Source organism: Bos grunniens, chromosome 8 (assembly GCF_055505025.1).
Source record: "Bos grunniens cultivar Pamir isolate PY7600 chromosome 8, Bosgru_T2T1.0, whole genome shotgun sequence".
Classification (NCBI taxonomy): domain Eukaryota; kingdom Metazoa; phylum Chordata; class Mammalia; order Artiodactyla; family Bovidae; genus Bos; species Bos grunniens.
Window position 1 is genome coordinate 75,616,329 of NC_141172.1, and position 25,585 is coordinate 75,641,913.

Consider the following 25,585-nt stretch of genomic DNA (forward strand, 5'->3'; position numbering starts at 1 on the left):
CCCACTGGGGAGCAGCCCTGAGGTAGGCCAGGATCTCTCTGGGCCTCAGCATTGGGTTCACAAGGAAGAGGCCACGGGAGCCTTGACCTACTGAACTCTGTGAACCCACAGCCTTGAGGGTCATGGAGCTCAGTCATCCGGGCTGGCTATGTGCCTGGGCCCCGCCTTCTCTGCTTCTACCTGGGCCAGCTGAGGTAGGGGGCAGGACACAACTAAGGGGGGGAGCTCCCTACACTTGGAGCCTCATTCGAGGAGTTTTGAGGTCAGAACTTGGGCTAATGTGGCCACCTGAAGTGCTGCCTCAAATGCAGACGGGCTAGGGGTCACATGGTCACCCTTCCCAGCAGGGGTGCCCCCGTCTCTGCTCTGTGTGTTTGTGTTCCTGTGAGGAGGACACACCTTGCACTGGACAAGTGGTCCAGGAAGGGGAGGAGGCGACCAATGGCCCCGCCTGGGCACCCCCTGCCCCTCCAGCCATCCCAGCTCACTGGTGGGCGAGCCTTCTCCCACTTATCCTGCCCATCCCCTCAGCGTGTTCTGGGGCCTCCATCCCTGTCCCTGTATTCCTTCTAGGATAAGCGAGGGGCATTCTTACCCACTGTCTCTCCCAGTGCCTCCCACTGCACCCCCCATAAACCTGAAGGGACCCCACTTCACCGGATACTGTACAGGGTCCTGCCCCTGGCTGCCCTCAATGTAGTTCCTCAGTTGTGTCCAGCTCTTTGCGACCCTACGAACTGTAGCCCACCAGGCTCCTCTCGTCCATGGAATTCTCCAAGTAAGAATACCAGAATGGGTTTCCATGCCTTTCTCCAGGGGCTCTTCCTGACCCAGGGATCAAACCCGGGTCTCCTGCATGGGAGGCAGATTCTTTACCATCTAAGCCACCTGTACCCTGTATCCTAGTGGGAAGAGGATCGGACAATCTTCAGCCAGAGATGCCATCAGCATGAAACCACCCAGCAGTGACTGGGGGGTTGTGCTTTTGGGACAATGTCAGTGGGTCACCCCGTGTATCAGAGTCACACAACTCATGCTCATGTGTGATGATGCCAGCACATGGCAGTATGTGGCTCTTGAGTGGGTGCATACAGTTATGCCAGAGAGGGTCCTGCTCAGCTCTGGAGCGCCCCTCGCCCCCCACCCGCCCAGCACTCACCCTGCGGACTGTGTCTCTGGGCGTAGACCACGGCAGCAGCAGCAGCGAGCACGGCACAGCAGGCCCACGGGACAGGAGCAGCCATCTGCTGGGAAAAAAGTGGACGGCGGGGAAAGGGGTAGCATCAGCCCAGGCAGCAGCTGCCTGGGGAGCCCCCCACCGCCACCCCATTCTCAGGGAAGACTGGGAAATCCCAGGCCTAGGGCCAGGGCACCTTGACCCCAAGCGCCCTTCTTAATGGAGCTCAGGACCCTCTTCAAGTAACAGAAAATAACCTTATTGGCATCTGTAGGCAAAGGTTTGCTGAGATGGTAGAAGGCAACCTACAGTGGTTTGTTGTTCGATAAGGAAGCTGGCTGCAGGATGTAGTCAACCGCAGATGAGTTATAGAACACTGGTAATGCTAGGGCCATTTTTCTAGAAAAAAAATAACTTTACTGGTGAGGTTAGCTAATTAGCTATAAACACTGCAAACTGAAAGGGTAATGCTTTAACTTGATTGGAGGTCTATACATCTCCAAGCTGCCTTGAACGGAAGGCCCCTGCCATGCTCCTGGGGAGACTCTGGGATCTGCCCTACCATGTTACCCCTACCTGCCCCCCCTCCACCCCCAGGTGAGCCTTGCCCGGCAGGGCTCTGGGAAGTTCAGAGCAGCAGGGTATCAGGGCAGTGGTACGTTGTGAGCCGGTCAGATGTGGTTTCTGCTTTAGTGGACACCAGTGACCATGAGAAGGATGAAGGATTTTCAGATATACGTTCCAGTCAGGGACCCCAGCCTATCGCCCTCCAGCCCAGGAGCCTGAGAGCCCCAGTCCAGCAGATGTACATGTGTCTGCACACTCCCACGTGGGTACACACAGCACAGTCAGGACGTGTTTCCGGAAGCCAGGATGGATCCAGTGGCCCCTCAGTGTGTTGTCCTGCTTCTAGGATGGGTCCAGCTGCCCTCACACTGCTCCACCCCAGCACACACCTACACCTAAGGAGAGGGAAACAACCATCTCCTGCCCAAGAGGTTCCAAATCTCTCTCACTCCAGTCTTAAAGAGAGACAAAGTTCTGTCAACAAGACAGAAGCAGAGACCCAGAGACAGACCACTCCCAGACACTCAACCAGGGCCACTACCAGAGGTACAGTCAGACACACAGCAAAGACTCTGCCCCCAACAAGAGACAGAGCCCCAAAGAGCGAGCCTACACACAGGCTGGAGAGACTGTGTGGGGCACAAGCCAGAGAAACAGGTAGATCAACCAGATAACCAGCCAGGGACATGGCCAGAGAACAGCCAACACATAATCAAAGGACCCACCAGAAACACCGTACCACACTCAGCCAGATGCAGGCAGATATATCAGAGAAAGAGCAAGAAGCCCAGTCAGAGAAGCAGCCATCAGCGACACAGGCCAGGGACACTGTCAGAAACCCTGCCAGAGAAACTGCCTGACACACAAGCAGAGAAATACCAGAGAAACTGATAGACGCAAACAGGCATACACCCAGAAAAACAGCCGGAGAGAGGGCCAGAGACGCAGCAGATGCTCAGTCAGGAAGTATCCACAGCACTCAGAACACTGCCAGGGACACTCAGACACACAGTCGGACACACTGCCAGAGACACCGTCAGAAACGCTGCCAGAGAAACAGCCAGAGACACTGCAGAGAGGGCTAGAGCAGTGCGGGTGTCAGCCTGGAGCGGTGTGGGGGTGGGGGAGTGGAGAGAATCTGACTTCTGGGGGCTCCTTTGGGGAAGGGCTCCTGCCTGCCCACGGCTGCCCTTGCCCCTGCCCAGGCCAGTCTTCCCCGCTGCACCTGGTGCTCCTCTAGCCGTGGCTGCTGGAGCCCCGGCTGCCCCTCCCTGGCATGGCTCGCCTCTCTAGGCCCCGACTGGCCTCGGCAACCCCTCCCACATCTGCAACTCCTGAGGCCTTTGCTACCACTTGGCCTGGCTCCTGACCCTCAGCCACTCCCCCCTCTCCAGCTACTCCTCAGGCTTAGGAGGTTAAGACAATGGCCAAGGACACAGTCAGCAAGTGGTGGGGCCAAGAAAGGAACCCAGGATGAGCCAGCTCTAAATTCAGAGCTGGTGTGAGAATCAGATAAGAGGCTGGAAGCCCACCTGGTTCCCCCCGCTCCCCACAACTTCCCTCCGCCTTCAACCCTTGCAGGGAGCCCTCAGACCCTCCCCTAACATCTCCACCATCCACTTTTCTCCTCACAGCCAGCAAGAAACTCTACCTCAGGGCCAACCTGCTGCCCAGCACATGGGAGAGGACCCAGGGCCTGGGAGGCAGATGGGCAGACAGGGGACAGAGGTTAGATGACAGGATGGGAGTAGAGAGACAGGGTGGTCCTCTTCTTCCAGCTCCTTCCTGGTCCCAGCTGGGAGGGGCGTGGTGGGTGAGGAGAAGGCCTGGCACGAGTGTAATGCATACAAGCAAACACACACACACACATGCGGGTCCCCACAGGGGGAGGGGTGGCTTCTTCATCAAAGTCGCCTCCATCAGCCCGATGAGTTACTGTAAGGGCCGGGCCCTGGGCCAAAGAGGCTGCAGCCATGGGAGCCGGGTGCTGCTGAGAGAGCTGCAGAGACAGGGGGATGGGGTACCAAGCAGATGCTGCACGGTTGGGGGCACCCGGAAAAGGGAGACACCCAGGGAGAGGGGAACAGAGAGGGAAAGCTGTGAGCCGAATCCCTGAGGGACGACAAAAGACCAACACAGGGAGAAATGGAAGAAGAGACACAGCGAAACACAGGGAGCACACGATACTAGCAGAGATCCAAGGGCAGCGGGAGAGAGCGACAGAAACAAGACACAAGCAGGGTCTCTGTGCCCACTGACAGCATCTCTCTAAGCCGACTCAGCTCCGGCAGTGTAAGGGGAGGATGCTGTCAGTGCGGCCATACTGGCAGATCTGAGACAAAAGCAGGGCTTCCAGGGGGCTGGGGGGCTTCTGCCCATAAAGCCAAGAGCCTAGCCCCTAGGGGATAAGAGTGGCTGGAAACCCCACCCCACCTACAGGCCCAGGAAGTCCCAGGCCACTTTGACTTCCCTCTTCCCTCCGAGTCCCAGCTGGACCCATTCCCAGGTAGGGAAGCTGAGGCCAGAGACATCCAGGCTACACCTCTGCCCTGCCCTAGCTCACCTCAGGTCACCCATCCCAGGGCAAAGAGCGTCTTTCCCAGGAATTTTCCAAGTCCACACCCACGGCTCTGGGATAGATCTAGAGCATAAATGCTGTAAAGCCCCAGATGAGGGCTATGTGAACTGGCCCAGGCTCCATAGACCCTTCCAGAGGGCCAGCCTGGCCTCCAGCCCCAGACCCAGCAGTGAGGAGAGAGCAGAAGGCACCCCACTACCAAGTGCCCAGCAGCCCAAACCCCTTGTGAGCAGAAGCCCAGCACCTCTCCCAACACAGAAGCCCAGTGTCGCCACATACACACACACACAGGTGACTCATCAAGAGACCATCCTGGCCCCCAACTTACCATCATGTCCCACGACGACACAAGGACACCACTACACAGTAATAACAACATTCACTAAAATGACACAGGTGCACAGCTGACAATGCCCACGGGTACAGACAGTCACTACAGTGGTAACGATGCACTGAGTGACAGTCACATCCAGTGACGCCAACAAACAGGGGGACGACACCTGTTGACACTGACACAGTCACAGTGACAGTAACCTTGGTATCAAAGATGCAACGAGACTGCCACTCACTCAGGCTGACAATGACGGTGACATCCACAGTGATACAGGGAGGCTGACAGACTCAGTAAGATGGACAGTCACGCAGAGTTAACACCGGCCTGCAGAAATGTTGACACCATGGAGGCTGACAGTCTCCAGCCACTACACTGACAGAGTGACAGGCTCCGGATCAGGGATCTCAACTACCAAGTTTCTGGCTTAGGATCCAGGGCCCAAGACCCCTCTCACCGGTCCCAGCAAGGTCCCAGGTACCCTGAGCCCCGACCCTCACCCCCTGCCCAGCCGAAGGCAAAACCTGAGAAAGGAAAGTGTGAATTTGAGAAAGCCCCTATTCATCCTGCAGAAAGAGGGCAGGTTAAGTTAATCAACCCAACCCTGAGGAATCCCTGCCACATACAGGGTGAGGGTGGGAGTTCTGAGCACCAATGCCTGGAGCCCAGCTCTGACTGAGTGTGTGCTGATGTGCAGTAGTGTGTTCAGAGCTTTAGGCTTCAGGGTGTTGGTTGGTGTGGGTCAGGTGGGCTCAGTCTGGCCTGGAAAATGAATGAACAGCGAGGGCCTACGTGGTGCCTTTGAGAAACTGAGACCCAGTGAAGGTCACTGGCCTGGGGCTGGGGTGAGGTCAGGAGTGTTTCTCTGATGGAGAGCATCTGGCCTACAGCGGGGGCCATGGGGATATCTCCATGGCTTCCAGTCCCCTTCAGCAACCCCAGGCTCTGGAATCCTCCAGGAAAGGGGAAAGGCACTCTCTCTTGGGGCCTCATCCCCTTCTCTTCGCCCTGCAGTTGCCCTAGGGGACACATCCTGGGAATGAGGCAAGAACCTGGGACAAAAGAACCCACTGATTCAAAGGCCTGGGAAACTCTACAGGCCTCAGACCTGCAGAGAAATTAGGGTGAAGGGAGGAAGAGAGGCACCTACTCTTGGGGACGGAGAGAGAAAACGAGGGACAGAGCAGGGGCAGAGATAGGGACAAGGGCATGGTGGGCAGGGAGGCTCGGCCCCCGCTGGCCGAGGGGGAGCCCAGGAGAGACAGTCTGGGCGGGCGGGAAGCTCCAGGAGCGGGAGGAGGGGCTGAGGCCAGAAGGCCCCCAGATCCCACCAGGCCTAGGCAGCCTGGACAGCGTGGGCGGTGAGGGTGGGGGCAGAGGCCGGAGGAGTCCAGAGGCCGGGGGTGGGGGGGAGGCCAAGGAGGGAGGCCTGGCCCCTGGCAGCTGGCCCGGCAGGCCCCCCATGGGGGAGGGGGCGGGCCCAGGTCAGGGGCCAGCTCCTGGGCTGGGGCTGGCTGGCCATGGGGCAGGCTCCCACTCCCCATGGCGTCTCTCCCTGTCTCTGAGTCTCTGGTCTCTTTCTTTCTCTTTGAATCCAGACCCAGCCCTCCTCTCAGCGGCCCCCCACCCACCTTAAGGGGCACAGGACCCAGAAGCTGTGCCTGGGTTCAAGCCTTATCTCCTCTTCCGATGCCACCCCATCCCCACACACTCCAGGGGCAAGCCCCCCATGCTCTGGGGGAAGGACACTGCCCAAACGTAGCGCCACTCCTCCCTCATAGAAGTGGGGCAGGATGAAGCTGAGCACCAGTGGGAGGGGGCCAGGAGGGAGGCGGGGGGTGGGAGCAGTCCCCCAGCTCCAGTCTCTGGCTGAGGTTGTGGAAAAGGAGGCAGCCCAACATGAATGAATTGGGGGGGCGGTATCCGCACCTGCTATTGTGACCTCCACAGCCGGAGACGGGGGCCTGGGGGGGGGGACAAGATTCCAATGGATTTTGGCAGCGGCTTGGACTCTTGAGTGCTCACGCCCCCCACCCCCCAACCTCTTGCACCGTGGGGACCCTGAGATCAGCATGTGCGTGCCCTGCTGCACATGTGTGCTGGCGTATTGCGCGCTTCCCGTACCGGGTCTGGATGGGCCACTGGGAGGTGTCCAAGAGAGATACCCATCCAAATCACACCAGCCGGGCCCACACGTGGAGCCCCAGGCGAGCCCTGTGTGCTGCCCGGTGACCTGGGTGCTGGCTCGTCCACACTCATGTATGCAGGCCTGGACAAGAACAGTCCTCTAGAAAGGTCCAGGCTTGCTCCCTGAAAAGTCATCTGACCCAACCCTCTGCCTCTCCAATGGGGAGCAGGAAGGGGCAGAGAAGTTCATATCCTCCCCGTGGGCACATGGGCTCTGGACAGCTTCACAGCATCCAAGATGCAAGCGCTAACCCCCCTCCCCCTAGCCCCAGTCCAGAGTCCCTCCTGGCTTCTAGGAGAATCAGGAGGATCTCTCCATGCAGAAGAGGGCCACACACCAGTCTGGTTAGGTCTAGGGGGAGCCAGGCGGCTCCTCATGGAGGAACAGACGCTGCAGGAGGTTATAGACAGCTGGAAGGCCTCCATGGAAGGCGGGGGATGGGCAGGTCAACGGGGCTGACCAAGACTTCCCTCAGCTGACAGGGGAGGGGGGGCTTGCAGCAGACTCACAGCAGATGAGGCAGAAGGAGGCTGCAGAGCCCTCTGTGGAGACAGAAGGATGGACAGAATCGCTCTCCAGGCTTGGGGGCTGGGACAAAGACCTCTTTGCCTCAGCCTCTCCCACTACCCCCCACGCAGGGCCCCATCACCACTACGGTGCAGACACAACCTCGAATACATACACAGAGGTTGACACTTGCAACGTTGTGTGTATGTGGGTGCATGCGCGTGCACACACACACACACACAAGGCGGGGTGGGCAGTGCGCGCGAAGCGTCAATGTGTAACAAAAAGAACTGAAGATGGTCTTTCGGACAGAGTCTGAGTTGAGTGGGGGGAACAGAAACTTCGACTGTCCACGTGTGCTGTTCTCCTCAACCCCCCTCCACGCACGCACACTGCACACACTACTTCTGAGGAAGCTTCTGGTCTGCTGGGCAAAAGCAAGCCATCCTTCCTCCCCCTTCCTCCCCTCCGCACAGTGGGGAAGCCAGAGCAATCTGTTCCTGATGGGTAAACACAGGCATGAGTATGCGCGCACACATGCTCACACACACACACGCTCACACACACACACGCTCACACACACACACACCCGCAATCCAGGGGCAGACAACACCCGGTGCTCGCTTCACCCCAAGACAGAATGCACACTCAGGCTCTCGCTACCATCGTAGAGCTCCCCAAAGCCCCCCATCTCCACCACACAGCTAGAACTTCACAGACACACCCAGGCACCCCTCTCGTAGACACTGGCATCGTATTCTCCCATTACCGCCACTCATCACGGCCTCCCACGTGGACACCCACTACCACATCCTCGCACACAGTGGTGTGCGTTGCACACAAGAATCACAGTCACAGTCACACACACAGACTCTCACACATATGCTCAATCAAAACAGTTCTGGCCTCACATATGGATACCAGCACACACTCAGAACAGTCACCCTTGCACACAGATACCGTAGCACCTCCAGAAACTCCGAGACCAAAGACCCCACCCCCTTCACCCTCAGCCCTCACACCTCTACACCCGGCAGTGAGAAACACACACATACACACCCAGAATAGTCACTCCCTGCTGGGACCTTGGGTTGCCAGGCCCGTGCTTAGGGGAAGGGAAGATAAAGCTCAGGGTGGCCTAACACAGAAAGGGAAAGTTTCTAAAAATTGAGAAAGCAGAACACCATTCCCTACTTGGCACCTTTCTCTGCTCACCCTTTCACCAGCATTCAGGAATGAGGAGAGATCCTGGCCAGAGTAGAGTGGTGAGGAAGCCCCCAGGCGAAGAGATGGTGGCACTGGTAGCAGCAGGAGCCAGCAAGCCCCAGAAGCCAGCCTGCTCCCCAGGACCCTCCCGCCTCTCCTCCTCACCACTTCTTCTCCAGCCTAGCTACCTGCTGTGTGAGCCCAGGCCTCTCGGAAACCTCTCTGTGCCTACAGCTGTCTACAGGGCACCTGAATGTCAGGCCTGGCTGCAGGAAGTGGGGGAAGGGGAAGGAGATGAGACCTTGACCTCAAGCCCCAGCCCCTGCCAAGGCCCTGTCATCACTGTCAGACCCAAAGAGAAATGGGGACAGCCCTGGCCAAGCCAGCGCTGCCTTAACAAACCACCAGGACAAGAATCCTAAAGCGTCCTTGGACCCTGCAGCCCCGCCCCCCATCACAAGAGAAGAGGCTGTGTCGCTGTCCAGGCAGAAAGGAATCCAGGCTGGGCTGGCCAGGCCCCAACCCGGGAACAATCGTCAGTGCTGTTGACGTCCTCACCACTTGCTGCTCCAGGTGTAGTGTGAGCCCTGATGCCCCATCCTAAAGAGAGCCTGCTTGGGCCCCACGGACCAGGCCTGGGAGGGAACACCGGGTGGCAGAGCCTAAGGAAACCAAGCAAGGCAAAGCCCAGGAAGCCAGGTGACAGGGACTTAAGGAAAGTGACAAAAGAATTCAGGCAGCCGGGTTAAGGGAAACTAGGTGACAAGGCTCCAAAGAACACAGGCTGTGGGGGCCAAAGGAGACCTGGCCGCAGGGACCGAAGTTATTTAGCTCAGAGGTGGGGACCAACGAAGCCAAGCAAGAGGCCCACAGGATGCAGGAAAAGAAAGATATTGGGAGCTCATCCCTCTGCCTGGACGTCACCCCCACAACCGGGGCCTCTCTCTCAGTAGCCCCCTTCCCACCCCGGTGGTGGTCCCCTCCCCCAGGCCAATGGACACGGCCAGACCCCCTCCTCTTGCTGGAGGCCTGGTCCGGCTGCAGCCAGTGGGCCCCGGCCCCATCCCTGGGACCTCAGGAAGTCCCAGTCCCTCCCACCGGCTGCAGAGGCAGAGGGGGGCTGCTGGGGGGAGAGAAAAAGAAGAGGAGAGAGAGACAGCTTGGCAGGGGGAGCGCCGAGCAGCCGCGGGGGGCGGGGGCCGAGAAAGGAGCGGGAAGCGCCGGGGCGGGCTGGCGGGCGGCGCGGGCGGGGGTGACAAGTTCTCCGGCCCCGCGGCCGCGCGGCCACTGACCTGGGTCCCCGCGCAGGCGCCCCGTCGGTGCCTCCGGCACTCCGTGGGTCCGCCCGTCCGCCCGCGGGCATCGGGCCCCCCGGGGGTTCGGGGCTTGGGCCCGGGCGGCCCGGGGAGCAGGCGTGTCCCCCCCACCCCCGAGCGTCCCGGCGGGCGGGGGGCCGAGCCGTTGCGAGCGAGCTGGGCGGCTAGCGGGCCGGGAGGCGGGGAGGAAGGAGCGCGCGGCGGGCGAGCGAGCCGAGCGAGCGGAGGGAGCGAGTGAGGGACGGCAGGCAGTGAGGTCATCCTTTGAATCTAATTGTCTGAGTCAGGAGGAGATGTGGCACTCGAGGCAGGGGGAGGGGAGGGGGAAGGGACCCTCCCGGCTCCGGCCCACCGCCACCCCCGCCCCTCCTCACCCCTGGGGGCTGCCGCGGCCTCCCCTCCCCCGCCCGGGCCGAGTCTTCTCAGGCCAACTGGGACCAGCCCCGGCCGGTCTCACTCAGGGCTGACCTCTGCTGCGAAGGGCTCTCCGTCCCACATCACCCCCAGAGAGTCTAGTCTCTAGGGGGGACGGGGAGCCCCCTCCCGGTCCAGTGTGCCTTCCTGCCTGTCTGAGGTCAGGGAAAGCCCCCATTCCACCCCAGGTCTACTTCTGCCCTCTGAGGAGAAAGAGGGAACTTCCACTAGCCTTCCTACGGACCTTGTGCACTCTTAGAAGCTGGAGTCCCCAACTCTCCGAGTGACCTGCGTTGGAAATTTGGGGGAATCTGGACATTGAACCACAGCTCACCTCCCTCCCTCCTGAGGATGACAGTTCAATGCCAGCCAGTCCTCCAGTCCTGCACTTTGAGGGGCACGAGGACCCCCAGTGGACCCCAGGGTCCCCCTACTCTGTATGCCCAACCCTTCAGGAGGGGCAGAAGCCAGGCCAGACACCTAAGGTCCCCAGAGGCTGCTCAGGGAACAGCCCACTCCAGTGGTTTGGGGAGAACAAGATGGCAGTTGGGCCCTGGGCTTGTCAGGTGTGTGCACACCCATGCATGCACACAGGAGCACATGCACACGTGTGTATACACACACATACACACACCCCCACGGGATGGTGGGGGGAGACCAGGAGGCTGGGGATGCTCACACCGACGGCCACACAGCTCTCCCATCGCCCCCATGGGGGAGGGGTGATAAATATTTAAGGGGCTTTTAGCTCTGAAGGGGCCGAAGCTGGGGGAGGGAGGGGGATCCACGATGCCTGATTAATGGGGTTACGGGCTCGGATCAATCCATCCGCCCGCCGCCTCCCTCCCCCTCCTCCCTCCCTCCGCCTAATGCGCTTTATCAGGAGACGCTTTTCTGACTTGGCAGCGTCGGGTGTTTTAAATAGACCCATTTAGAGCAGGGGTTGGGGGAGAAAGGAGCGGGGGAAGGGAGACAGAGATTGAGACAGGCTGGGAGACAGAGACGAATCAGAAGAGAGAGAGACAAGCCCGGAACAGAGAGACTGGGAGCAGAGAGACAGAAGGAGATGCAGACACGGAAATAAGAGGCTGAGGATGACACTCCCGCAGAGGCTGAATGGGAGGGTGGGGGACGGTGATGGGAGGCCAAGGGGAAGCTGGGGGGCTGCAGAGCAGAAACAAACAAAAAAGAGAGAGAGACAGACGCAGAGAGAGGAAAGGAGCCACCAACAGCAAGGAGAAACCGAGAGAGAGGTTCTCTGCAAGGGCTGAGTGCTAGCCTGGGAGACAGCAGATATCTTTTATTTCCAAAAACAGTTTTTCATCCACTTTGTTAAATTAAAAAGCTGTTTTTAAAGCGGTGCTGAAGGTGCTGCTGGAGGAGGGTGGACAGAACTGCCAAGTCCTCCCTCACAGCCTCCTCCTCTGCCCCCACAGAAGCCGCCTCAGCCTTTCCCCCCCGGGGGTGTTCTCCAGCTCCCCTGCTCTCTGTGCTCCTCAGGGATCCCCAGGGACAGGGTCAGGGCATCTGAGCTACTGTTCATTGGCAGAAAGTCCTTCCTGCTGTCTGGCCTCAGTCCCTCCTGCTCCATGGAGCCCATTCTCTTGCCTGACCGCTAGCCTTCTGTTCTCCGACCCCAGTTCCGGCTCCCTAAGGTGTCCCCAGTGTGTCGGGGGTGATTAGCACAGCTCAACAGCTCAGTTTCCCAACCGGCCACCAAGCTCCTCCCAGGTGTTCCCCTCACTGTTGTGCCAATCTGAACTTCTGATAGACACCCCACTCCAAGTCTTCAGGTCCTCTGGGAACCGGGAGACTGAAGCATAACCCTCTCCAGCCTTCTAAAGTCCCTTTTCTACTCTTCAGAACCCCAGCTCCATTTTAAGTCCCTTTTATGGCCATGATGTTGTCAGCCTGGGATACACTCGGCTTGGACCCCACCCTCAACAACACCCCACTGCTAGTTCTGAAGGGTCAGCCCCCCACCCCCACCCCACTTCCAGGCCGGGAAAATGGCCAGTCTGTTTGGGAGCTGAGATGAAAAGCCCTGCGGCCTTTGTGGGCCTCTGGCGGGTTTTCGACAATAGGCCCTTCCGTTCCGCTCCAGTGCCTCGATTTCTTGAGCACCCCCACCCTGGGGCTGCCAATCCAGGGGCCTTGCCTGGCCTGAATGAAAGGCAGGGAGAGTCAGGCCCAACCCCCAAGGCTGGCCTCAGAAGATTTTGGACTTTCTGACCCTCCATCCCATCTCCTCCAAGCTCAGCGGCTCCCCACCAATTAAACCAGAAAGATGCTTTGGGCAGAGAAGAAGCCTGACAATGAGACCGAAACATGCTCCCATATCCGGGATTCAGTCTCAGCAGTGCAGAACTCAGTTTTCTGACCTGGCTTTGCCCTTGCCTGTGTGATGGTGGGTAAGTCTCCTCCCCTTTATAGGCCTGTCATGGGGGCATGAAAAGCCTCAGGAGGAAGGATAGGGGAAGAACAGGAAGGGATCTCAGACCCTCCTTCACTCACATCCCCAGACCTACGGCCCCCATGGCACCTGCCAGATGCCCTGAAACTGACCTGCCTCCCCCAGGCCCCCAGCACATACCTCTTCACCAACCGCTGCACACCGAGCACATCAATGTCCTCCTCTTCCTCCAGACCAGGCTCTTCCGGAGACTTCTGAAACCAAGGGGGCGGGATGATGTGACAAGGCTGGGTTCTAGAAGGGCAAAGGGCACAAATCAGAGGCCACAGAGGAGCCGCAGACCTTAGTCAAACTCAGAGCTCATTTCACGCTCACAGCCCCACTGTGAGAAGGGGAGACTGAGGCAGGCAGCAGGTCAGTGTCCAGAGGAGAAAGAGCTGGGAGTGGTCCAGACTCCCTGAAGCACCCTTTGCAGACTTTAGGTTCTGAACCGCAGGGACAAGGAGAGGCCAGAAACCAGCGGCCTGACACCACACATAGATGCAGACCCACAGACCATCTGAAATCCCCACACAACCGGTTCACAGACACAAGTACCTCCATGTCACACACATCCTCCCATGCACACTCACACAGGGACACATGGCCCCCAGCAGGCAGAAACACACACCATCATACTGTCTTCTCCTCATCACCACTATGATTTATTGAGCATCTGTTATGTGCCAGGAACTGTGTTAGGCACTTTATATACATGATCTCATTTAATCTTCATGACTTCTCCATGAGGTAGGTTCTATTATTATTCCCATTTGACAGCTGAAAAAACAGATTCCGGGAGGTTAACTTGCCCAAGATCACACAGCCGATCAACTCAAATCTCAAAGCAGAGATTTGAGTGCAAATCTTATTCTGGAGCCCTTCTACTAGTGCCCTTCTACTTGCCTCTGCAGATCTCTCCCCTGCCAGCACAGTGCCTTTCCCAATAATAACGGGAGCAGCTAACACTTGCTCAGGGCCCTTGATAAGCCAAACACAATGATAAAGACCTAACATACAGTTTTGCACCATATCACCGAAACAACCTTTGAAGGCAATCCTGGTCCCATTTTGCAGATGAGAAAACTGAGGCTCAGAGAACAAAAGCACCTTTCCCTCCCCAACATCACATGACTGGTGCTGAAGAAAGCTATTCTGAAAGTCATTGTTGCTTCTAGGACTCCAGTTACTTGAACAGAGCCCTCGACTTCTACAAGACCTTGGAAGATTCTCAGGGTCCAACTGCTCCATTTCCCACCACAACAGGTCCCAGCTGCGTCTGCCAAAGGCACGATAAGGTGCCTAAACACATACGCATGAGAAAGGAATTCCATGTCATCTGACTGCCTGGAGAGGCAGAGGTACCACCAACCAGGGAAAGATGGCTGGAAACTCAAACAAGGTGTTAGGGACAAGCAGACTGGTGGTAAGAGATACAGACACACCGACAGGCCCACAGAGACGGAGACAGACAGGAAGACAGACACACGGGGCTGAGCGATGACAGAGATGGTGGGGAAAGGAGACAACAGAGGGAGAGGAGGATACAGGCTGACATGAAAAAGCAGACAGGTATACACTGACATACACAGGCAGACTAATAGAGAGTCATCCAACCTTGAGGAAAAGAAAACTCTGAAAGCAAAACAGGACTCATGTATAAGTGAATGTGTAGGTGAGTATGCATTCGAGTGTGCCTGTGTTGGGGGCATGCAGAGTCTGTATAACTACACACATTACACCAGCTGCTTCTAGCAGTTTCATCTGATTAATAATAAATGCCCTATAATTACAGCCACTCCCCCCAGCCCTTCTTCCTGTTTTTGTCAGCTGCCTCCAGGCCAGCCCCCTATAGACCCCAGGGCCCCCTCCATCCTCACCTGCTGCCTTATAGAGGGCTGAGAGACATGAGCTGGGCAAGGAGGCCAGACTCCCAATCTGAAGGGGAATACCCATTTCTCTATGTTGGATTAATGCCCCATGCCTCTAAAAAAAAGGTCATGCCGTTTAGATCTCACTCAGAACCCTCCCCCAGCTCCTCTGTTCCCCTGGTATAACCTCTGAGCCCTAATATGGCTGAGGGGCCCAGGTCTGGGATGCAGAGAGATGAACTCTTGATCACTGACTGGCTGAAAGAAGTCTCCATTCACCAAGTTACCTCAGTCTCAGAACCCCACAGGCTCAAAGGAGGAAGGGACCAGGACAGCCCCCCCAACCTCATCATTCCCACCCCAGCAGCGCCAGAGTCTCTGCCCACTTGTGTACTCCCACGCTTTGGACACCCAGTGCCTGCCTCCATTCCTGAGCCCCCTCAAGTCCACCTCCTCCCAGGCCCCCCACCCTAGCTCTCCAAGGCAGCTCTATCAGAGTCAGCTGCGGGTTTGTGCTGATCTGTTTCTAATCGCTGGGGCCTGGTTCACGCTTGCCCACCCCACCCCCCCAATATTGATTCCATTATTTGGAGAGTCATTGACGTCAGGGACCTGGATGGGTGCCAAAACCGCGTTCTCTCAGGGCCTGGGCCAGGGCCCAGCCCCCATCCCACGATTTCACGGAGGGGCCCAGAAAGGTCAGCTCATGGGCCAAGGTCACATGACATCTGTCCTCAGAGGCTGGGCTCATCTTACCTTTCGGGGACCACTGTGAGTCCCCTTCTCCTGGGGGAGAGGGGCTCCACAGAGGCCTGGGGGTCAGAAGTGAGGTGGGGACGTATAGCACAGGGTGTGGAAGAAACTCACTGGCACTTGGGCTGCAAGGAAGAGCTCTAGGAGAAGGGATAGAGGCAGCGGCTCAGAAAAGGCTACCTGGGAAAGACATTTTCCTTGGTCACACACCATTTTGGAACATTCTGAAGCTGGACTTGAAATGGTTACCACTGACTACTTGATTTTTATGTCTGTTATCAGTTGTATCTCCAAGCTCTCTGAGAAGGAAATTCTTGGTGGTGCAAGATAACAGATTACCCTAAATGTTGCCATCATGTGACTAACTGGCACCACTCTTTTAGAAACCTTTGTTCCCTACAAAGGAAGGCTCTGTCTCCTGTGCAACTCCCGGCCCATGCTGCCTGCCTCAGTTTCTCCGCATTCTCTCTCTCTCTCCTGCCTCTGTGCCTAACCCATCAAGATGCAGCCACTGCTACCCCAGCACCTCTGAGGCTCTGGCTGCACAGGGTATTTTTAGGATCTGAACTCTGTGTTCTCAGACAGACATTAATAACCAATACAGACAGTCTATGGTGCCCACAGCAGCTAAACCTCAGAAGTGAAGTAAAAGTTGCTCAGTCGTGTCCGACTCTTTGCGACCCCAAGGACTATAACGTCCATGGAATTTTCCAGGCCAGAATACTGGAGTTGAGTAGCCGTTCCCTTCTCCAGGGGATCGTCCCAACTCAGGGATCAAACCCACTTCTCCTGCATTGCAGGCAGATTCTTTACCAGCTGAGCCACCAGGGAAGCCCAGCCTCAAAGGCTCAGACCTGGGGTCCACTGCTTTAGCTAGAGTCCAAGAAACCCAGACTTAGAGAAAGCAAGGGACATGTTCACCACCACACGGGGGAGAAAAGGATTTTCCCATCTTCTGAAAAATCTTGAAGCTGGGGAGAGGACAGAAGTGAGCTCTGACCTCTGCCACAGACCTTTTCAAGGAAGAAGCTGCCCATCCTTTGCACTCCTTCCTTGAATACAGGGAAGTCCTTCCTTTAATCTTGCCTGCAAATCACTTAGGGGTGGTTCAAACCAAAAAACAGGGTTATGCCACAGAGGCTGTTGAGTCTCAAGCCACAAACCCCGGAGAGTCCCCTCTCCCCACAGTCTGTCCCACTCAGTGTTCATTCGTTAACATTTCTTGAGCACCTAATCCCTGCCGGCCAGGGAATTAGGGACATGGTCCTGCCCACCAACACCACTCAGTATGGCTGGAGAGAAAGATTGTTTACTCAACACTGGCCTCCCACTGTGTACCTTGTTTATAGCAGAGGCAGGGTCGGTGGGGGCTGAGACTCGTGGACCCCTGCCCCTAAGTCCCAGATTTCACAGGCAGTTAGTTACTCTGCAGCCTTGCTGAGCACTGTAAAGAAGTAGAGGCAGTGTACAGTGGGGCATTCTGACCTCCCTCAGGACTAAGGATGCTTCAGTCCATTCCTGAACCCCAGGACGGGCCCTTGGACCGCCCAGGAGTCACCACCCTAGTCTATTAATAGACTGGTGTTCCAGCCCCAGCTTTGAGGAGCTGGTTCCCCACGGCTGTAGGGTCCAGCTCTTCCCCACATTTGCCCAGCTCCTCCTCTCACCTCCTTGGCTCTGGTGACCCCCAACCCAGCATGGCTCTATGCTTTGGGGGCCCTCTTTGCCCTCTGCAGAGGTAAAGAGGGGCGATGACCTCAGTGCCCTCAGCCCACTGGGACCACAGCCTCCCCAGCCCCTCCCCACAGGAAGCTAGGGTCTGGGGTGGGTGTGGTCACCCAGGGCCACTGGAGTTTACACAGCTGAGGTATTCCCCACACACACCCCCAATCCCTTGGCGGGTCTGGAGGAGGGGTCAGCTCTCTTCTCAGCCTCCTAGTTCTCTGGGACCCCCCCTCCCAACCGGGCACACATGGTCCCCCCCCCAATCCATCTGCATTTCAAAGAAAATAGGCTCCATCTGTTTCCGATTCATTTACACTTCAACTCACCATGGGGGGGTAGAGCAGGGCGCCTTGCCTTCAAGCCCTCCACCCCCATAGGGGGGCTGGAGAGCACGTGTCCCGCTCTGGGACGAGGAGCAGTTACAGCCTAGCCATCTGAGCCTGAGAGCCAGATCCCTACTTCGTGGGGTGCTGGTGCACTGGCCTCCACAAAAAGAAGAGTTTAAAGCCCCGAGCAGTGTCTTCAAGGCAGGTGGAGTCCTAAGACTGATTGCAACCTGACCCAATTGCCACCCCATCCCACCCCCGCAGAGCTACTGCTCTTTTGGGAGCCAGAGGGGAGAACCCCAGGCAGATGCTGGAGACAGGATAAGGACTCAGGCATTCCAGGAGACACTGGGAGATATAACAAAATGTGGCCCAACCCCGTTCCAGCCAGGGAAAAGGAGAGAGAAGAGGGTGCGTTCTACTCCAGTCTTCTCCTCCAGCCACCTTCTCACCACAGATCTGGGGCTACCATCTCCAAAATCAGAGATTCGCCATCTAGGAGAGGTCAAAGAAGCCAGATGTCTATCCCCCTCAAGTCAACCTTCACGCTGCTCCCATCTGAAGGATAACTGGGATGGGGGAGATGTCTTGGGAAGACATGAGTCTTACTTCCCCATACCTGACCCTCTCTATCACAGGAGGGGTACCCAAAACTATTGAACAAAGATGTGCACGTACATGGCTCATAGGGAACCCTAAGGGTACATGTCACCCCTGAACCAAAAAGACACTCGGCTGTCCTGAGAGTGATTGAGAGACTAGTCTCCTCTGGAAGAACAGGCAGAAAGGTTTAACTGGGTGTTTCCCACCACTCTCCACCAGCCCACAACCCAAGTAATGGACGTGACCAAACACATATCTCTTCCACTCCCCACCTCTGGAGAACACAGATCTTGTAATAGTCTCTGTTCCCGTCCCCAGCTGCCCTGAGACATACCATAAACCAGTGAAAGCATGGGTGAGTTGAACCGTGAGTTCTAAGTTCCCCTGGGAGTGTGAACATAATCCTAATGTGGGTTTGAGTGTCCCAGAATGGAAAGCTAACTTGGTGTGATTCTAAGTGTGAATCCCAGGGTTTCCATGTGAATATGAAAGCCTCAAGGTGCAAGCACCAGTCTGAGTGTGAGCACTGGGGCCCTAGTGTGACTCTGAATCTAAGCCCCAGGATGGAAGCAAGTTTAATTAACTACCAGGGATGTCAGTCTGAGTGTGAACACCAAGATGGAAGTTTAGGTTTGAGTGTGAATGCTGGTCTCACTGTGCATGTGACTATAAGCCCCAGGGCTGAAATGGGAGTCTAACTGTGAGCCCCAGGATTCCCAAACAAGTCAGTACAGGCAAGAGTCCTAGTGTTCATGTGAGCCCCTGGTCTTCGGGGCTTTCTGAGTGTTAGCTAAGGTTCCCCACGTGAGTCTGAGTATGAGCACTGGGGTCCCTTTATAAGTATGGGTCCCTAAGTGATCCCAGGATGGAAGTGAGTATCTTGCGTGTCCTAGTGTGAATCTGAGTGTGAACTCCAAGATGTGAGCATGCATGTATGAACCCCAATGTCTTATGTGAGTCCTTGAGCTCAAATGAACTCCTGGTTCCCCAGGTAAGTCTGGGTGTGAGCCCCAGAATGTGTGAATCTGAGAAAGCTCCAGGGTGTCAGTGTGAGTCCCAGTGTGAGCCCTAGGACCTCAGGGAGTTCTCAGCATGGGCACTAGGTCTCAGTATTAGCCTATGAGCCTCAGGACAGAAATGTGAATCTAAGTGTGAGCCTAGAGTCCCAATGTGAGTCTGAGTGTAAACTCCAGGACTGAAATGTATCACTGGATATGACCAGAATATAAGTGAATCTGAGTGGAAGTCCATTGTCCAAATGGTAATTGAGTGTGAGTCCATATGAGTTTAAGTGTCCCAGTATGAAGCTGACTATAAATTCCAGAGCCTCTAGAAGTCTTGCATGTGAACTCTAAACTCCTACTTTTCACATAAGGCTCAGGGTCCCAGTTGGAGTATTAACCGTGATGGACTGTGAACCTGGGCTGCATGTCACCAATCCCGACCAGGAGCCCTAAGAACCAGCCCAGAGGATCTATGTGGATTTTGGCAGTGGAGCAGGTATGCAGAATTTATGGAGACACAGTCCCCTCCACCCACCAAGCTCTGGCTAGCTATACAGCCATAGAAACATCTAATTGTTCAAGCTCCATCATCCCCACATATGCATTGGTACACAATCATACCCAGAGTTAGACACACAAAAATGCACTCAGTGTTTCAGACCCCCCGACAAACAGCATTTACAGATGCACAAACACACCCAGCATTTCATACACCCACCTCCTCCGTGATTACAGCCACAGGAATACCCCCAGTGACACGGACACAATTACATCAAGTACTACAGGCAAAGCAAATAGTGTTGCAGACACACTTCTCCAGCGGCATGCACACACACACCCAGTGTTGCAGACACAACACTGCCAGCCACACAGACGCTTCTCAAAAGAGAGAGACTAGACGGAAAGAGACAGAAAATCCTGAATTTTCAACAAGGCGTGAAAATAGTCCTGCCCGCCTGAAGCTACTGACGGGGGGGAGGGGGCCAAGGGAGCGGACGAGCGCGAGATCTAGCGCTGGAAGAGAGGCTCGGGAGAGGAGAGGCTCGGAGCCGAGGAGGAGAGCTGTCCGTCTGGTGACCTCCCCGCGGCCCAGCCCCCACGCACCGGGCGCTACACTACTCCGAGCAGCACAGGGACACCCAGGCCGGCTCCAGCAGAGCCACACTAGGGGAAGACACACACCGGCAGACTCACAAAGAGGCGGGGATACACCGCAGGCGGACTCACACGGACACACAACACGGGAGCACTTACAAAGAGATTCTGGAGGAGACCCACTAAACGGAGATACATCCAGGCGGACTCACGAGGAAACCACAGGCAGGCTCGCGCCGACACACACACACACACACACACACACACACACACACACACAAGCGGATTCACATGGACACCCATTTACAGGCGGACGCGCAACCGTCCGTTCACACCCCTGGGCGCTTTCAAGTCCAGATTTCTGCTGGAGAAGGAAGCCGCCTCTGGGCGCGCGGGGGTCACTACGACCCCCCAGCTCCGGAATTTTCCCAGACCCTGCGCGCCACGCTGAGAGGTGAGGGAGAACCCGGTGCTAGGGCAATCGATCTCTGCCACCTCCCGCCGGCCGACTGTCCGCCCCACCACCACCACGCCCAACCCCCGGCGCGCCCGGACGTGGGGGGCTGTTTCTCCTGCGCCCCCGCCCCCGAGTTTACGGGCAAAGTTTCCCGTGAACTTTCCTGTCCCCCCCACCCCAGTCTCGGGCCCATGCACGTCCCCTCTCTCTTCCCGCGCGCACGAGGGCCGCGGATCTGTCGGTCAACCCGAATGTTTGAGGGTCCGGCCGCGCGCGCTCTGCGCGAGGTACTCACCGCGCCCTCGGACCGCCGGGGCTCCGCGCCTAGCTCTTCGACCGCCCCCGGCAGGGAGAGAGGCAGGGAGCGCGGAGCTAGCACCGCCGCCGGATCCCGCCGCCGAGCCCCGCGCTGCGCCGGCTGGAGCCGCTGCCTCCGCTGCCGCCGCCGCCCGCTCTGCACCGGCTCCTCGGCGCTCGGCGGCTTTAACCCCCCCCATCCTCCTCCCTCCCTCGCGCGCTCCCTCCCTCCTTCCCTCGCCCATGTGACCGCGGGCGCCCGCCCGGCCGCGCGCGCCCTCGCTCCCCTCCCCCTCCCTCCTTGTCTCCCCGCGCCTCCGCGGCCGCGCGCCGCGACCCCCTCCCGACCACGGCCCCCGCGCGCCCCCGCCGTGGCACGCTCCCTCTCCTGGCACGCGCGGGCACAGTCATCCTCAGCAGGCCTGTGAGCCCCCACTCCCCCTCACTCAGGCTGGCTCCCACCCTCCCCCCGCGGGCACACTCGCCCGCAGTGGCACGCGTGGCCCCCTCGCCTTCACCCTCTCTCGGGAACGCCCTCCAGACGGCTGTAGTCCCCGTGCTTCACGCGCAGCCCGGACCGCGGGTCTGAGAAACGCGCGCGCACCCACACCCACACCCACTCCGCCGGATCCCCCAGGGCCGCTGGGCGCGCATCCAATTCCCCAGGGTCGCTCATTCACACTCCCTCGCTCACTCAGCCTTGGCCAGGTCTCCGCGGCTCACACTCCCGCACCTTCGAGCCCTTAGTGCCTCGGACGGACACCCTGGCACAGCCGGGGCCAACTCTCAGGGTTCTCCCGCCAGCATCTCTTTGAGAAGAGCTGGAGCAGGCCCTACTTTGGGCCAGAGAGGCCAGCCGCCTCCGCCCCTCCCAGATCTCCTACCGCCCCCAGCAACGACACCCCCTCTCCCAGTCTTAGACACTTACACCCCTCACACCGAAGGAATGGGGCTATTTGCTCGCATGACCCGAAGCAGACCAGGCTGAAAACCCAGGCCCTCGCTTCCCATCAAGTCTCCGGTGATACACCACAACTACCCCTCTCCCCTCTCCTTCTTCACCCTCACTTAACCCATCCCCGGACACGCGGCCTGGGGAGTGACCGCCACTGGGATGCAGGATGTAGGGAGAATGCGCCCTTTTTGCCCGGGTCGGCAGTGCCAGAGCGCGAGTGCCAGAGTTGGGCGCTGGAGGTTCACCCCTCGAGCTTCCCTTTCGCAGCCTGGGCCTCTCGCGAGCTGGTGTGCTAACTTCACGCGCCCCGGGGCCTGGGGTCTGGCTCTTACAGGGAGGAATTCAAGTTAGACAACCCGACTACTTCTGAGGCCACAGGAGAGCGCAACAGAAAGGGTGAATGCCAGGGGGCGGAGAACGAGTGGCCCACCCCCATCCCCACCCCTTGGATTTTTCACCTGACCTTTGACCCATAATCCCAGCTGCCTGGCCCCTCCAGGGAGCTGCGCGAGGTTTGCGGGCGGGGAGAGGGGGAAGGAAGTATCTCGCTACTTCCTCACACCCTTCCCTAGTAGGCTGCCCAGAGCGCCCGGGCCCTTTTCCCAACAAATGCCTCAGGGACTCCCATTGCAGAGGAAAAAACCTTCCCGCCACTGCCCGGGCCTTTCACTTTTATTTCCGTGGCCGCAGGATCCCATCAGTGCAACCAGCAGGGGTCAGCCGGGGCTGGGGCTCAGAGAGGGCCAGCTGGGGCTTAGGGACACACGGAGAAATAGTGGCTTCCAGCCGAAATCAGCTCACGCCCACCCACAGTAGGTGTCTTCTATCTGGCCTCTCTGGGTCAGGAGCCTACAAGTACCCAGGCCACAGGCGGAGACAGGGTGGTGGGCACCGGGAAGGAGTGGAGACGGTGCGGCAGAATCTGGGGGTGAGGGGGGCGGCTGTTGGGGGTGTCAGGAATTGCCTCTCCTTCTGCTCCGAAACTAGGCCTGGGAGAGGTTGGGTGCTGAGGCGGGGGGCGCCCCTCCCCTCGAGGCGCAGTCTGGAGTCGAGATCTGCGGGGTTCTTGGTGGGCTGACTTGACCTCCAGATCTTCCCGTGTCCTGGACTCAGCAGCTGTCTGCCAGGTTGAGATCGGAGGGGAGATCCGCCCCGGACCAACGTGCCCTCCCCACCTAGGGGCACTGGGGGTGCCATAGGTCGTGCCCAAGCCCGCGGGTGCCGGGGCAGGGTCCGGGCGGGGTAACCGGTGTCCGGCAGCCGGGTAAATCGCTGTTTCCGAGGATTAGCGAGGACCAGAGGCGCACGTCGGAACGGATTCCACCGTCGGTCTATCAGCAGCTTCTCGCGGCGCAGTACCCAGCGGCCGCGCCCGCTTCCCCAGGGCCGCAGCGACACCTGGCGGGCGGTGCGGGAGGCGCGTTCTCGCTCAAGCCGCAGCTCCCGCAAAGAGGCAGCAGCGTCCTCCTAACCGAGCAACGAGGGTGCGGCCCCTCTCTCCTTCCTGCCCCTGCCGCCTGGTCCAGAAGAGATTCTCCTTGCGTCTCAGCTGGGGCAACAGATTACTCGTGCTTTTCTGCTCGTGCTGGCTCCAGTGTCCTGTCTGCAAACGAGCTTTTGAGCTTTCTAAGCCTCCGTGTTGAGCCCTCCTTTACCCCATCTCCCTGGCGGCAAAGCCGAGCCTCGTCGGTGGCTCTTCAAATCCCTTGCAGGAGCTGGCCCTGTCTCCTCTCCGGCCTTAATAGGCGTCCCTATCCCCGGTAGCCCCAGCTCTGCATCAGTTCCCTTCTCTTTCATGCCCACTTATCCTTAAGCCACCTCCCACTTTGCTGACCCCCTCCCCCAACCCCACGCCATCTTCACCATCTGCCTCTCCTATGGGTCAGCAGGAAATAACGTCCCCAGTTCAAAGCCCTAGTGCTCTGCAAGAGACAGGGATTACAGATTTGAGCATTCTGGAAGGCCTTGGGAAATTGGAGGTGGGGGTTCTCCCTGACTCTGTAAAACTCCTCAGAGTTTTATAGCTACCATGAAAGACTTTTGGCTCCACCCTCCTCCATCCTGACCTACACTTGGACCACCTCCCACCCACATGCCAAACCTTTGGGTGACAAGGATCCTTTCCCATTCCTTTGTCCTCAGGGAAAAAGAGCCCCCACCCCATCTACCTTTTCCAGTGCTCCTTCAGGAAATGGTGCTTATTTCTAACCTGTTATAACATCAGAAAGGTCCACCTTGAGGCACATTCCTGGATACCCAAAATCACAAATACACACCCAGACTGTCTTACCTCCAAATGCTGGACACACCTTATTTAAAATCACATGTGCATGCGTGCTAAGTCACTCAGTCGTGTCCAACTCTTTGCAACCTTGAGGACTGTAGCCCATTAGGATCCTCTGTCCATTGGATTCTCCAGACAAGAATACTGGAGTGGGTTGCATGCCCTTCTGCAGCGGATCTTCCTGACCCAGGGATTGAACCCAGGTCTCTGATGTCTCCTGCATTGGCTGATGATGGGTTCTTTACCACTAGCGCCACCTGGGAAGCCCATCATGTTACATACCTAGTCTCAAAGAGTGAAATGTGTATATTGAACCTCACTATGGCACACTGGGAGTCCGGGACCCCTGCCTGGGGCTGGGAGTTAGAGGTCTTAAGGACCGAACTCCTGGAATCACACACTTACACACCGCACCACACACAGACACAGTTACCCACACAACCATGTACTCAGTCACACCACGCGGCACACACGCAGAGTCACACACGCTCTCAATCACACATAGTCCCACACTGGGGTTTGGCAGGTCGGGGCGGGCTCCCAGAGGCAGTTACGTAAACGCCCTCGCAGCCCTCCCTTGCTCCCCCTCACCCCCCTCCTGCTTCCTCACACAGTGCCAGCGCCCGGGGCGGCTTGGCCGGGGCCCGGGAACAGCTCGGCCTCGCGGAGGCTCCAGGCGCCGAGAAACCCGATCCGACATAGCCCCAGGCCGAGCCAGGGAGGGGGGCCTGGAGCACCACCCCCAGCATACTCAGGGTCCAGCTCAGCCCCCCAGAGATGACTCCCCAACACCCTGGGACAGCACCTAGGGCCCACTTACAACACCCCCTGCAGACCACCCCTTCTAGAATCTGGATGACCACCTGAGTGTACCCTGATCCATTCACTCTCTGGCACCGAAAAAGAGCAAATTCCCTAAAGGTAGAGAAGGGGTTAGGGCTGAAGCCATAATGGTAGTACTTAAGTATTCAGCCGGGAATTGCCCCCAGTTGTCTGGAGCCATCTCCTCTTCGTCCTCACTGGGGTTCTCTAAAGCCGCTGTGGGAAAGAGATGCTTTTGGTCTTGCCCCAGGCCCCCTCACATTCGCTGCCTACAGTTCCCAACATATTCTATCAGAATTCTAAATTATTCAAATAGATCCAAGGCTCCCCCATCGCCTTTGGTATCCTTCCTTCCTCCTTAGTTGGAAGTTCTAACTCCAGTCTAACCCCAGTTCCTCCTGTTTTGCTAAGAAGGAAGTTTGAGGGCAACCTGAGACCTTGGGACTGGGGAATGAAATCCCCGAAAGGAGGAAGGATTAAGGCTTAGGAAACTGCTGACAGTCAGGAGTCTAAGAGGAGAGGAGAGACTGTCCGTGTCCCCCCCCCCGCCCCCACCCCGCCCCCACCACCACCCATTCTGCAGCTCAGACTCAATTTTTCACAATAGCTTTTGAGTATCTGCCTGGGCTGCCCAGGCCCAGGCAGAAAGGGAATTTC

At 57.8% G+C, this 25,585-nt stretch overlaps 1 protein-coding gene across 10 annotated transcripts in view; it reads right to left on the reverse strand.

Annotated features, from left to right (window-relative positions):
- Window positions 1-21,892, reverse strand: part of CNTFR (ciliary neurotrophic factor receptor) — a 38,729-nt gene extending 16,837 nt beyond the window's left edge. The window contains exons 1-4 of one of the 10 annotated variants that reach the window (XM_086416674.1): window positions 20,866-21,028; window positions 12,878-12,951; window positions 1,435-1,576; window positions 1,160-1,244 (exon numbers count right to left, since the gene is read on the reverse strand). In XM_086416674.1, the coding sequence (XP_086272800.1) occupies window positions 1,160-1,244 (85 nt within the window). In that variant the 5' untranslated portion in view covers window positions 1,435-1,576; window positions 12,878-12,951; window positions 20,866-21,028. Of the gene's footprint in view, window positions 1-1,159; window positions 1,248-1,434; window positions 1,577-9,846; window positions 10,126-12,877; window positions 12,992-20,865; window positions 21,029-21,600; window positions 21,620-21,795 lie in introns of those variants that run through there. The other 9 variants (XM_086416673.1, XM_086416672.1, XR_015170108.1 and 6 more) reach the window with 9 other exon arrangements.
- Window positions 21,893-25,585: the final 3,693 nt, after the last annotated feature.